Source organism: Podarcis filfolensis (genome assembly GCF_964270895.1).
Source record: "Podarcis filfolensis genome assembly, chromosome: 12".
NCBI lineage: Eukaryota > Metazoa > Chordata > Lepidosauria > Squamata > Lacertidae > Podarcis > Podarcis filfolensis.
Window position 1 is genome coordinate 27,086,456 of NC_139614.1, and position 12,593 is coordinate 27,099,048.

The window sequence follows — 12,593 nt, forward strand, 5'->3', positions numbered from 1 at the left end:
GCTACAAGTCAATGTAGATTAACACTCTTCAAACTTCCCTAGATGTTGCTGGACTACAATTACCATTATCCATAACCTTTGGCTAAATTGGCCATGGATGATGGGACTTGTAGTCTAACCATATATGGGAGCACACAGTTCACAGAATCAGAGAGTTGGGAGGGACTCCAAGGATCATCTCTTCCAACCTCTGCAATGCAGGAATCCTACCCACAGCCAATCCCTGTGTGGGTTTGAACGACCAACCTTCTGGTTAGCAGCCAGATGCACTGACCCATTGTACCACAGGGAAGAAACTAATATAGGCCATACGGAGCTAGGTGGACCAGTTCTGTGTCAATATAATAAGGCAATTTCCAATGCTCCTACTTCAGTAGTGCTATACATCAGCTACTAAGAGCTAAAGAGAAGAGATGGATCTTCACAGCATGAAAAGGGTGGCAAATGTCCCAAACTCACAAAGTCTTTTATGAAAGAAGTTTAATAAAAAAATTAGCAAGGTTCTAGGCCTTCATGGTAGCTAATATTATTTACTTATTTGTTTTAATATATACACACATACACACACCATTTTATTGTAATAAAACCTCTAAATATTGAGATGATCGATACAAAAGTTAAAACGAGGAAACAGGTTTAAAAGGTAATTGAAATTAACAGTAGACCAAAAAGAGATTAAAGCACATCAACATCCACATGTCTGGATAAACAAATGTTTTAAGCAGGTGCTGAAAAGGATACAGTGAAAGCACTTGCCTGGTGTCAATAGACATATAGAGTGTTCCATTGACTAGGTGTCAGCGATCTTTATATAATACCAATAAGTAACATATTGAACTAGACTGTGCAACAAATTGGCAGCCAGTGCAGAACTCTTAGCAGGCTGACATGGTCTCACTCCTGATAGCAATCCGTGCTGCAGCATTCTGCATTAACTGCAATTCTGGTGCAAGAGAAGCTCCACCTAAGAGTGTTTTGCAGAAATCCAATATATACTTATTTAACTTGCCTACAGAAAATCCTACCTTCTCAGATTATATTGTTGTGGTGGTTTATTTATGTATTAACTGTGATTATCACTTGGCTTTAAAGCAAAGGGATTTTTAGGGCCCAATCGGGAGTGATGAAGGACATCTGAAAACACAGATTCTTGCTTTTGGGGTTTATTTAAAGACCAAAACTTCCTAGAGGGCAATTCAGATAATAGCCATAGTGCTGGATGAGGGGAAAATGAAGACGGAGAAAGGTGACAAAAAGAGGCATACATTTCTGTATGACTACTTTTTAACACAGTCTGCCAAAGAATAAAAAGTTATCAGATTCCCATGAGACATGTCATGTACTTATCTATCAGAAAATATCCTAGAATAAGCACTAAAACTTAATAAAACAAATCATATTCTTTTAAAACTCTTTATGTAAAAAAAAAGATTAAAAATAGTAATATCACTTTCCAAGAATGAATAGGAACCCTTCCCATTATGCTATTTTCCCAATCAAAACTTGGGCTAATGCTAGCTGGGTGAGGGGGAAGCATTTTAACCAAAAGCTGCATGGGGGAAAAACACAACCCACCCCCATGCAGAGGTTGGAATCCAAATCATTGCCCCCCCTTTGCCCCCTGAAGCTTTCTGATTGTTTTTTTAAACTGTAGATCCTTTTCATAGATCTTCTGTGTCACATCTGTTTTGCCCTTGACAGAATATTAAGAATCAATGTTTCATTGGAGTTAATGAGAAAAAAAGAAAATGGACTTTACACTTCCCTGTTTGATAAATAGATTCTTCAGCTTGTGGGTGGGCGATCCACTTTCTACTGACAACAATGTCCCAGTTTTCAAGTTACATAGTTCTCACTTTTTTCTTTCAATGGGCAGGTTTTACCTGTTCTGATAAATTGCGTGACTGTCCATTGGTAAATGAGCGGAGACTCCACCTGCTTCTTCAATATAGGAGGTTTTTTATAATGTGTCGCTGGGAGGGTCAGGAAACCACCACATTTGAAGGAAAGATCACAAGAATTATGGGGTATGGGTTTTTATGTTTTATTTGGTTTCTGAAACGGTGTCCGTTTCCTGCAGCTCTGGCCTTGGAATGTGAGATCTGGTCCCAGTGGAAATGTCTGCTAGCGCTGCCTGTAAGAGAGGCTGTCAAATACAGTTTAAGCTACATATTCACATACACAAACACATTATTTCTCTGGATTTAAAAGAAAGTCGTTATTCCAAGGAAAAGAAAACTATCGTGTGTGTGTGCGTGTGTGTAAATATACATATATGTCAGACTTGATTTTAAAGCGGTGAGGCAAATTCTCCACCGACTGACATGCTGTGCAACTTTATTTATTTTTAGGGGAGCCACCTGCATTGAAGTGAGCTTAGGTTTTGACTCCTGAGTAGAAAAAAGCTTTGATTCAAACTGTTACCTTTTTACTGTTGTCCTGTATACATTGAAACAATGCCTCTTGTTTTTAGCGCCCATATCATATTCTTCCCCCACTTCTCCAAGTTTGGTAGCCCTCTCACTCCTCCAGATAAAACAGATACAGCTAAGAGACTTTTCCTCCGGTGCCTGCTCCCAAAGAGATGTTCAATGTGCGGTCATATATTCCTCAACCTATTTAAGCAACTGCTAAATCATCAGTCTGGGAGACCTAAATACTAACCAAGTTGTTGACTAAGGGGAAGGAAGCTGTGTTTTCACACCACGCCAGTGAGCAGATGTGCCTAGCAGATCAGTCCATAACTGGTGATTTAGAAATAGTTCCTCGTGCTGCAATAGCTCCTCTCTAGATTAGCCACCCTTTCCACTGTGCATGGTAGAGTATATGTGTGCTTGAAAGAAACAGTAAGAATCTGCTCATTAAAATAATGAGCAGGTTGAAAGGGGAGACTTCATTTCATCAGATGTTTAGGTTTATCCAGGTCCAGCTCACGCTTTTCTGTCAAATGCACAAACCTCTTATGTAGAAATATGATGATTTTATAGTCACTTTCTTGTCCTTCTATGGCAATGCATTTAGTCCAGTACACTATTATTAATTAAATTTATGTACTGACCTTCACCCAAGGATCGCAAGGCGGTTTACAATATAAAAACACAAAAGTACATAACATAATACCAAACAAAAACAATACCCCCCACAGTTTGAAAGGCCATATATTGTTTAATTAGCCAAAGACCTGGGAGAAGAGGAATGTTTTTCCTGGTTCAATCAGGTGCCAGTTCAATCAGATCCATAGGTCATACATCTCTCTTCAGAAAACAGTGTCTGTCAGTTGGAAGTCCAGTTGTCAAGATTGCTGTGTGCCTTGCTTGTTTCGTACCATTACAAAGTGGTGCTCTGAATCATTTTTTGCACACAGATTCTAAGTTGGTTCACCACCACTAAACCCAGGTTAGAATAGTCTGTTGGAACATGCCAGATGGTGACCTATATGACCTGCCTGGTTTTTTTTTTAAATAATATTTATTACTTTTAAAGATTACAGAAAAGGAAAAGAAAAGAAAAGAAGACAAGAGAAAAAAGAAACAAAAGAGAAAAAAAGCAATACAATACAATATATAAACAATACAAAACACAACCTAAACACATTTAACTAAACACATTAAACTAAACTAAACAAAATCCTAACCCTAACCCTAACCCTAAACAAAACAAAACAAAAACAATTTAAAAACATACATCACACCTTTTCCATACTCTATCTTTCATTCCGTTGTTTCCTCGACCTCCTCTCACTTCCCTTTTTGTATTCCACTTCTATTAATTGTTTCAGCAAATCCTTTCCATCTTTCTCTATTTTCTATCATATTATAAATATCTCAACATATTTTTAACCTTATTTTCCATTAAGACTAAAATACTTATATATGCTTAACTCCTTATAACATTTCTGCTAAGGCCATAAAATTTCATTCCACCATTTTTCTATCACTCATTAATTTTACAGTATTTCTATATATAAACTTTAAATTTTCCAATCTTCTTCCACCATCTCCTCTCCCTGGTTTCGGATTCTGCCAGTCCTTTCCATCAATTCCATATAGTCCATCAACCTGGAGATCTTATGTCCGAGGCTCTTAACTCTTTTCCAGGTCCCTTCTGCAGGTCTTCTTCATATTCTTTAATTCTAAAGAGCAGATCTCTGGAAGACTCCAACCTGACAATACTTTTATTCCTTCTGGACAGGTCAGCCAAATTTCCATAGTTGAAGCTAAGATCCATAAAGTGTTTCAGGACATGTTTCAAGATTCCTCCAAATCCAAAGGCCCCCAGAACTTCAATCTCCTCCAGACCCAAGTCCATGTCCCAGAAGTCAGTTAATCCCTGCATAGAGGGATCTTTCCAACTTTCCTTCTTCAGTCCAGGCCGGGATCCGATCCTCAGAATCTGACTTTTTCTAGATTCGATCATAAAAGGCCTCAACTTGTAGTCCTCAATTTTCTTCTGTAAGACTGAAGATCCCGCTTGTATTACTTTAGGCTCAACAACAACACCTTTCTCCTTCTCCTCCACAATTTGTCCTGCCAAAGTAGATTCCTGTACCAAGTCCTGAATTATTTCTGTATTGGTGCTCACTTTTTGTCCCATATTAATCGCTTTTTGTCCCAAGTTGTCAATTTTAAAAGCCATGTCATCCGTCTTCTTATGAAGCTGTTCCAGCAAATAGCTTATCTTGCATAATACAGTCACTATGGCTTCTCCTGTCGACATTTTTAAATGGTCCACGGTCAATCTCTGGTTCTCACAATTTCTTATCTTGCAGCTGGAGATTCCCCAGTTACACTCCTGTAACAGTTTCAAAAGCTCCCTCTAGAGGGAAACAATCTCAACTTGTATCAATCCTTTCAAACACAACTCAAGCCATAAAGATAGTTTCAATTTTCAGTTACTTTTCCTCCTTTTTAAACTCAGAAGAGGACAATGGAAACAGTATCTTTCTCTTATTTAGCTAGCTGTCAAATACATTCTGTTCGCAGTCAATGAACTCTCCCAAAACGTCACTCTTTCTGGCAGCCCTTTTCCAGGTTCAGAGCAGTGGTAATTTGATTTTTCACTCTCTCCTGCAGGCTCGCTAGGTCCAAAATTTCCCCCCTCTTCTCCTGCTTCCAAGGGGGGGTTTGTAATTTTAACCGATGGAAATTTAATCCTTTGCCAAAGGCTTTCCAAGACTTTAGCTTGTAACGCCTTTGCTTCAATCTATTTACAAAAGAGGAAGGCGGACTTCCTGTTTAAGACCTTCCCGTTTCGGTGCCAAATTAAGGTATTTAAGGATCCAATTTTCCGTTCTACTCACGGGTAGTTGTTTAAAGTCCAATTGTCCACAGGAAAAAGTCAGCGCTCTCCGGCAACAGCAATGCGGCTTCACTCCGTGAAAGAAGCAGTCAATTCGAAGCACCGCACCACTCACCCCACGTCGCTCCGGATCCCCAAAACAGGGTTTCCCCACGAGTAGGGGAGGCGCAAAAGGTGCCAGCCGAATCCCAGGTTCACAAGCTTCTCCCGCTTGTGATTTCAATGGGTCTCCGCCTTCGCCGTGGCGGTCAGACCCTGCTTTTCACTGAGCAAGTTCCTCCCAATCGGAGGAGCTCCACCATTGCTGGAGGCGCCAACCCGGAAGTCCATGACCTGCCTGGGGTTTGATGCTTTGGAGGTATGAAGCAGCCAAGCCTGCTAAAACAGCATTAATATGTTAAGAAAATGTACTTAGTTCCATTAAAAACAACGGGATTGATTTCCAAGAAAATGTGTTAGGCTTGGAACACTTTCAGTCAACATTTCATTTGTATGCCGCCTTTCCATAGTTCAAACCTTGCTTAAGGCAGCTTACAATATTTTAAAAAAATTACATAATGACAAACATAACTAGAGTGGTCATATACAATAAATGAAGCATCAAAACGCTGAACAGTTTCCACGTAAATCACAATAGTATCTAAAATAAAGATAAAATAATTAATATCAATAAGAGCAACAACCCACCCCAAATCGCTAAACAATACCCCAGCACCATTACAGGAAGCTGAACTGGAATAAAGTATCTAGACAGATGAATGGTCTTAATTAAGAAGTATCTCAAGCAAGTGCTAGCATTAGGGTGTGGTCCTACTGCAGGTTTGTTTTTCTGGCACAGCCATCATCCATGTTAATCCTGAAGTTCCATTTGGAATAACAACAAATCACATGAAGTTCGCAGATGTAAGATGTGCAGATTCAGGGCACAGCACTTTGGTCTGGAAATGTTGGGGAAGTGTCAATCAGTTTAACTTCATGACTTAAACTAAGTCATACTTGTAGTAGACCCATTGAGATCAATGGACTTAATTAAGTCCATTGGTTGCAGTGGGCCTGTTCTAGGACTAATACTGGATACCACCCAGAACCTTTTGCATGTTTAAATTGTAGGGTTTATTATTATTATTATTTAAAAATGTAAAATTGCCTTAAGCAAAAACATTCTTAGAAATACCATTTTATATAAATAAATATTTGGGGGTTAGATTTGTATTAGAAAAGATCCCAGTTTCAAATTAATAAGCAGCTATTTGCCCCAAACACTTTACAAAAATTGAATACAAAACTTTATATAAAAATAAAGTCTGTTTAATTTTTCAGAAAGTGTTAGTATTTCTTTCTCATATTCCGACTTTTACTTCTACTATTATTATTATTACTACTACTACTTCTCCTCAATATATATTTTGACTTTCAAGCAAGCTGCTTAACTGTTTCAGATATGCAGGAACTTTTAGCAATAGGATAAAGTGTGGGCTTCTAAGAATTTAAGAGAATTGATTTTCAGAATTCACACATCCTTCCTATTGCTAAAATGTAACAGGATCATGTATCAGTTCCATTATTGACTTGTCACGAAATCCAAAGGAAGTTCAGATTTCATCTCTCTGAATTTGATCTGTGGAGGAAATAGCACATGAAACATCCTTTACAGGTTGTTATATTTAGCACATGTGATATATGCAGTTCAATACTATTTCTGTTTCAGAGTATAATGGTGTAAGTTGTTCTTTATTATAAAGTAAAAGACAAGAACTTGACAGTCTAATGGTGCTAAATGAAATACATAGGAAACTGGGATTTTAAATGAATGATTTAAGCCATCTGTAACAAAGACTGCATTTTAAAAGCTGTTAAACTAGAATTTTAAAAGTGATACATTAAAACCCAAAGGAAAAGATGGATTTTCCACCATTTATAAACTTTGATTCTCTTCATCTGATCATTATGCATTTTTTTAAAAAAATACAGAATGCATTTATCTACTTGCACTTTGACGTGCTTTTGAACTGCTAGGTTGGCAGGAGCTGGGACCGAGCAACGGGAGCTCACCCCATTGCGGGGATTCGAACCACTGACCTTCTGATCAGCAAGTCCTAGGCTCTGTGGTTTAACCCATAGTGCCACCCGCTGGAATTATGCAAATTGCCTGATCCGGTTGGGTTGTAAGTGTCTGGGGGCACTTCTGAATCCATCACTGCCACTGGAGGGCTTTAGGAGTGTCCTTTACCAGCTCCAGATAGTATTGCTGCAGTGATTCATGTGTTAGTTACCTCAAGACTGCAATGTGCTCTATGTGGAGCTATCCTTAAGGTTGGTGTGGATGTTGCAACTTGTGGAAAATGCAATGGTTCATCTGCTAACTTGAGTAGTTTACAGCAAATGTATGAAACCACTGCTCAAAGTACAGTACTGGTTACCAATTTGCTGCCAAGACCAAGTTACCAAACATATAAACAACCTGGGACCTGGTTGCCCAGTTCTTAAGATCTCAGAATGAGATGTGCTGGAACCCATGAGTGTCAATCTAGTGACAACCAAGAAGGCCTTTTCTATTGCAGACTAGCTTGCAGAATTATCTCCCTAACCAGAAATAAGGCACAGCAGCAATTATGCTGAGTTTTTGGTGCCTCCAAAAAATATATATTTTCACTCATCCCTCTGCTGGGTATAGCTATCAATTCACAGTCCAGTTGCTATTGCTTTTACTTTATTTGTTTGCTTTTATTGCACTGGCATATGTTGTAATCTGTTCTAGTTTGTTTGTTTTTTAAAAAAGGAAGAACAGTATAAAATGTTAACTAAAACTATGAGAGCCAACTTTTCATGAACCTCGGTGGAGGGGATATCCTTAAAGTTTTCTGGCAAACATACTGCTGGGCAGCTTCCTAAATATAAGAGAACCTCCCCTTTTGTACTCCTTCATATCTCTTTGTGGGGTACAGTTTGGCTTTGGATAATTTAAATGATGATTTTGCTTTAGACCTCTTTTCTATTGACCCCCAACAACCCACTAGAGTTGTTTATTGCCTATTCTTCTTTCCTTTCCTTCCACCTGTGGTATGGTGCAGGGTGTCAGTAAAGAAACAGAGTGTTTTACTGTTGCTTGGATGTATTCACCAAAGGGATTTTTTTATTATTATTATTTTGCCATCCAGTAGTTATTGCCTTCAACCTATTGATGCTAGTGAAAGTCACCTTAAAAGGGGGAAAAAAAGACTAATTGACATATCTTATTCACAGCTTAAAGCTAATGGAAATAAAAGTGAAATAAAAGTGAAGAGAAGGGCTTGGGGAGAAAGGGCTTGTCTCATCTTACACAGACCACTTCTTAATTTTGCCAGAAGGCATCTAAATTTAGAGGAAGGCTCAGATGGTTTAACTTATGCTTTCTTCCAAGCCTTACATGTATGTGCTAGCCAATGTAGATTCCCTTAGATTGACTTAGACTCCCTCAGGCTTACTCACTTCCTCAGACTCACAGGCACTTGCCAATTTACACCTCTTTTTACATATGACCTTTGCAATTTGGGCCTATTATGTTTCAAGCAGTTTTATCTATTTTTCCATTCTCGTTGCCATTCCTCTGCAATCTAAAATAAAAATACAATTACTCAAACACACTTGTACGCTTATAGGCAGAAACAAAGATTGCTAATAAGTATGACCTGCAAAGTCCCCACCCCCAGTAGAATAATGCCATACAGTTTCTTTCCTATGAATTTGTCTAGACTTCTATCCTATTTCCATATTCTCAGTGTACCTTTGTTACATTTTATCCCCTACCCTGCAAGAGTACATTTAACTTTCCTATCTTTAGCCACCCTTAGGTTGCCAGACACTACAAATCAGACCAGATATAGCAGTGCCACAAATTGCAGCCAAGAGTGAAAGGCATTTAACATATTAAGATAATCTTTTCTTATTTTTCCCCTAGGTTCATTGCATTATTCTTAGTTTCCTTGTGCTAGTTCTATTTTCACATGCTAGACTATATTATTTTTCTTCCTTGAACTTGAATTTTATGTGTGACCCCCCACCCCACTGAACTGAGCACATTTGCCTTCATCGGCCTTCATAAACTATTCCTTTCCAACTACTGCTGAACATATTTAAGGCTGCAATTCACAAACCAGCTAACCCAATGGGCTTGAGTTAAATAGGCATTAGCTCAAATGCCCTGCTTATGTACACTTGCTCTGGTTTCACTACACAAAATGTGGTTGATTGCCTACTAAATTTTACTAAAATTATATTTGAATTTGTGGTACTTTCCCCATAGATTAGATATGTCCCCCAACTCCAGAGAATAAAATATGCAAGATCTAATTTTAAACACAGATGAATGTGGTTTTTTTGAGATGCAATGCATCCCTGGTCCAGCTTCTCCTTCGCTTTCAGTTATAGTTCAGTGTTGCACTGACCAACTAATATTTAAAAGGGATGGGGAATCTGTAGCTCTCTGGGTGTTATTGGACTACAGTTCCCATCTGCCTCAGCCATTATGACTAATGGTCAGGGATGATGGGAGTTAAGAGTCCCCCACAGGTTCCCCATCCCAGCTGTATATTATTCTATTACCCCCATCCATAGATAAATTTAATCACTCTCTCTTTTTTACATTCTGTGCATGCATGTTTAGGCATAAATAATATTTATGAGAAAAAGCTGTTGATATTTTACAGAAAATAAGAACTCATCGGATTTATAGCAGAATGATAGTCCCAAGCATAGTATAGCTTAATACAGTGTTTGGCATTAGCAATACATTGCTATTTTACTAGAGGAAATTCATTGCGAAAAGTGTCATATATAATTTTCCACAAAGGACTGGATGAAGAGTACAAACATTATGAGCCCTTTGACATTGTTTTTGTGAAAGCTTTTGACAGATGGCGTAACAATATTTCCTAACATCAGAGCAACTAGCAATAAATACTTTCCTCCTTATATTAGGTTTATTTTACTAGCCTGCTTCTTTGGCTCTGATGTGCTGTCTAGAAGAAAGGATGTGCTGCTCAAGGTTGAGAAGCCTCTAACTAATTCAAAACCACCTTCTCCTAATTCCAGACACTTACATTTAGTTTAAATAGCAACATGAAAACAACACAAGGCATCAGTTTGAATTTAGCATAAAATTACATAGCAAAAAAAAAGGTTTATAAACAATATCTGCAATAGAATTTGACTTGATTTCCTTTTCTTATTATTTGTGAAATAGTACAACTATAATTATATGAAAAATGAAAAATATGCCATGGCTCCGTTTACTGGTGTCGTATAACGTTTCATGCTGTGGCTAATCCTTGGTGTTTCTTTTTAAAACCCTGAAACAAAAAATCTGAACTGTCTCCAAGGAGACAGGAACCTCCCCAAAACTTTCCACACTAGACTTTTCTATGCAGCAGTCCTTGTAGAAATTAAACACTTTTTGATATTCCAGGACTGCAGTAAGCAAAATGTGTATTAAATAAGATGAAGAATGGTCTATTTCAGCTGTGCAAATGAATGTCTGTGCCACAGTTATATCAACTGTAAGCCAACATATACCGAATGCAGCTGTGGCACAAAGGAACTTCAGCCGCCCTCTTAGAAATTATAAGCATGCCATTATCAGTCCTGTGACTATTTTATTGATGTCCTACATTGCCGTTTTCTTTTGTTTTTGATTCAAAGGTAAAAGTTTGGTTCCAGAACAGGCGAATGAAATGGAAGCGGGTAAAAGGAGGGCAGCAGGGAGCCGCTGCCCGAGAGAAGGAACTGGTGAACGTCAAAAAGGGCACGCTCCTTCCCTCAGAGCTTTCTGGCATTGGCGCAGCCAGCCTCCAGCACACAGGGGACTCACTAGCAAACGACGACAGCCACGACAGCGACCACAGCTCTGAGCATGCGCACTTATGATAAGACACGAAGGAGTTGCAGCTCTGTTCTCAGGAAAGACACGCTAACGCAGGAAGCCTTACACGGACGTAATTGACGGATGCAAGTGACTCTCTCACAATTAACAGAACCTTGAACTTACGGTGTCTGCTACTCTTGAATTATTATTTTTTTTTTTTACATGAATTCAGTAAGTGCCACACCTTAAAGTTGCCTTGTGAACAGAAGCAGAAAGACAAGCTTGCTTTTGAACATTCCAAATTGGACTGTCATTCTAATGACAATGGGCAGGTATTTTTTGCTTTAGCTTGCACTGAAAAAAAATGCCATTGCTCTCAACAAAATAAATATTCTAATAAACAAATAACACAGTGCCAACAGAAACATGGTCTAGTGGGTAAGAAATGTATTTTAACTCTGTATATATCTACTTTACGGCATTTTTACTTTTCACTCATTTTTAGCAACGCATTCATATTAGCTGACGGCAGTAGTCACTCATGAGAATTAAATGGCTTCTTTTTGTCTCTATTTTGTTTTGTGTCCCAGAGATAGCTACATGCAGACCATTGTGTTCAGAAAAGAGTCTGCTATGGAATGTCCTTATACCACAGACAAAACAAATCTTATGTTGCATTTACTATCAACTGCTGCTAATAGGAAATTATTAAACCTTGCTCTTCAAATTTTCTTATCTTATACCAGCAAAAGTTTTTTTTTTTAAAAAAAAAATAGGATCATGCCTGTCTGGAAAAAGAACCATTGATTCATATTTTTTATAGAATTCATTACCACAAATGTTTTACAAGCGTTGACATCTTGGCTCATTTCAGCTGCTGGCCACAGTTGCATCTACTCCTGAGCAGCACCTGATAAAGTCAGTAGAACTGTGGATAGTAGCCTGTGCTATAAATTGGAATTTTTTTTATTTACAGTAATGTAATAATATTCAGGTATTTTAAAGACAGAGTTAACTGCCTCCATTAATGGTCACAATTTATTAAATAGCTCTGTGTAGAAAATGCAAAGGTCAAGGCATTCCCTCCCCCTCCCAGGCTTTTGTGTACATACAGTGGAATAATACAATCAAATTTTACACAAAACAGTGATTGTACTTGTAAAGGAAATGTTTAATAAATGATCCTTTTGGAAATAATTCTTGCTCTCCTTTGGAGTTTTCATAGGTAACTCAAAATGTCAGAACAGTAAAATGCTCTAAAAATGTACCCTATGTTTGCTTTAGATAGTGCAAACCAGGTTTTCCATATTGGATGAGGCTTCTACCTTGATACATTGGGGAAATCCTTTCCTGTAGCAGGAAAAAGCAACCCTTAGCTACAGAAGTCTCCAGCCAAGAACAACAAGAAACATGCTAAACCGTTTTCCCAGATCTAAGGCAAATATTAAATGGATAT

General features: G+C 38.2%; 1 protein-coding gene and 1 long non-coding RNA gene across 2 annotated transcripts in view; one reads left to right on the forward strand and one right to left on the reverse strand.

Moving 5' to 3' along the window:
• MEOX2 (mesenchyme homeobox 2) overlaps nt 1-12,334 on the forward strand; it is a 66,814-nt gene extending 54,480 nt beyond the window's left edge. Inside the window, exon 3 of the mRNA XM_083578866.1 lies at nt 10,975-12,334. Coding sequence (XP_083434992.1) covers nt 10,975-11,199 — 225 coding nt within the window. The 3' untranslated portion in view covers nt 11,200-12,334. The remainder of the gene's footprint in view (nt 1-10,974) is intronic.
• On the reverse strand, nt 465-6,414 carry LOC310745884. Its single transcript, XR_014540425.1, has 2 exons — nt 5,632-6,414; nt 465-3,441 (listed from the first exon to the last, which is right to left on the reverse strand). It is a non-coding gene; the product is annotated as an uncharacterized lncRNA (long non-coding RNA).
• Nucleotides 12,335-12,593: the final 259 nt, after the last annotated feature.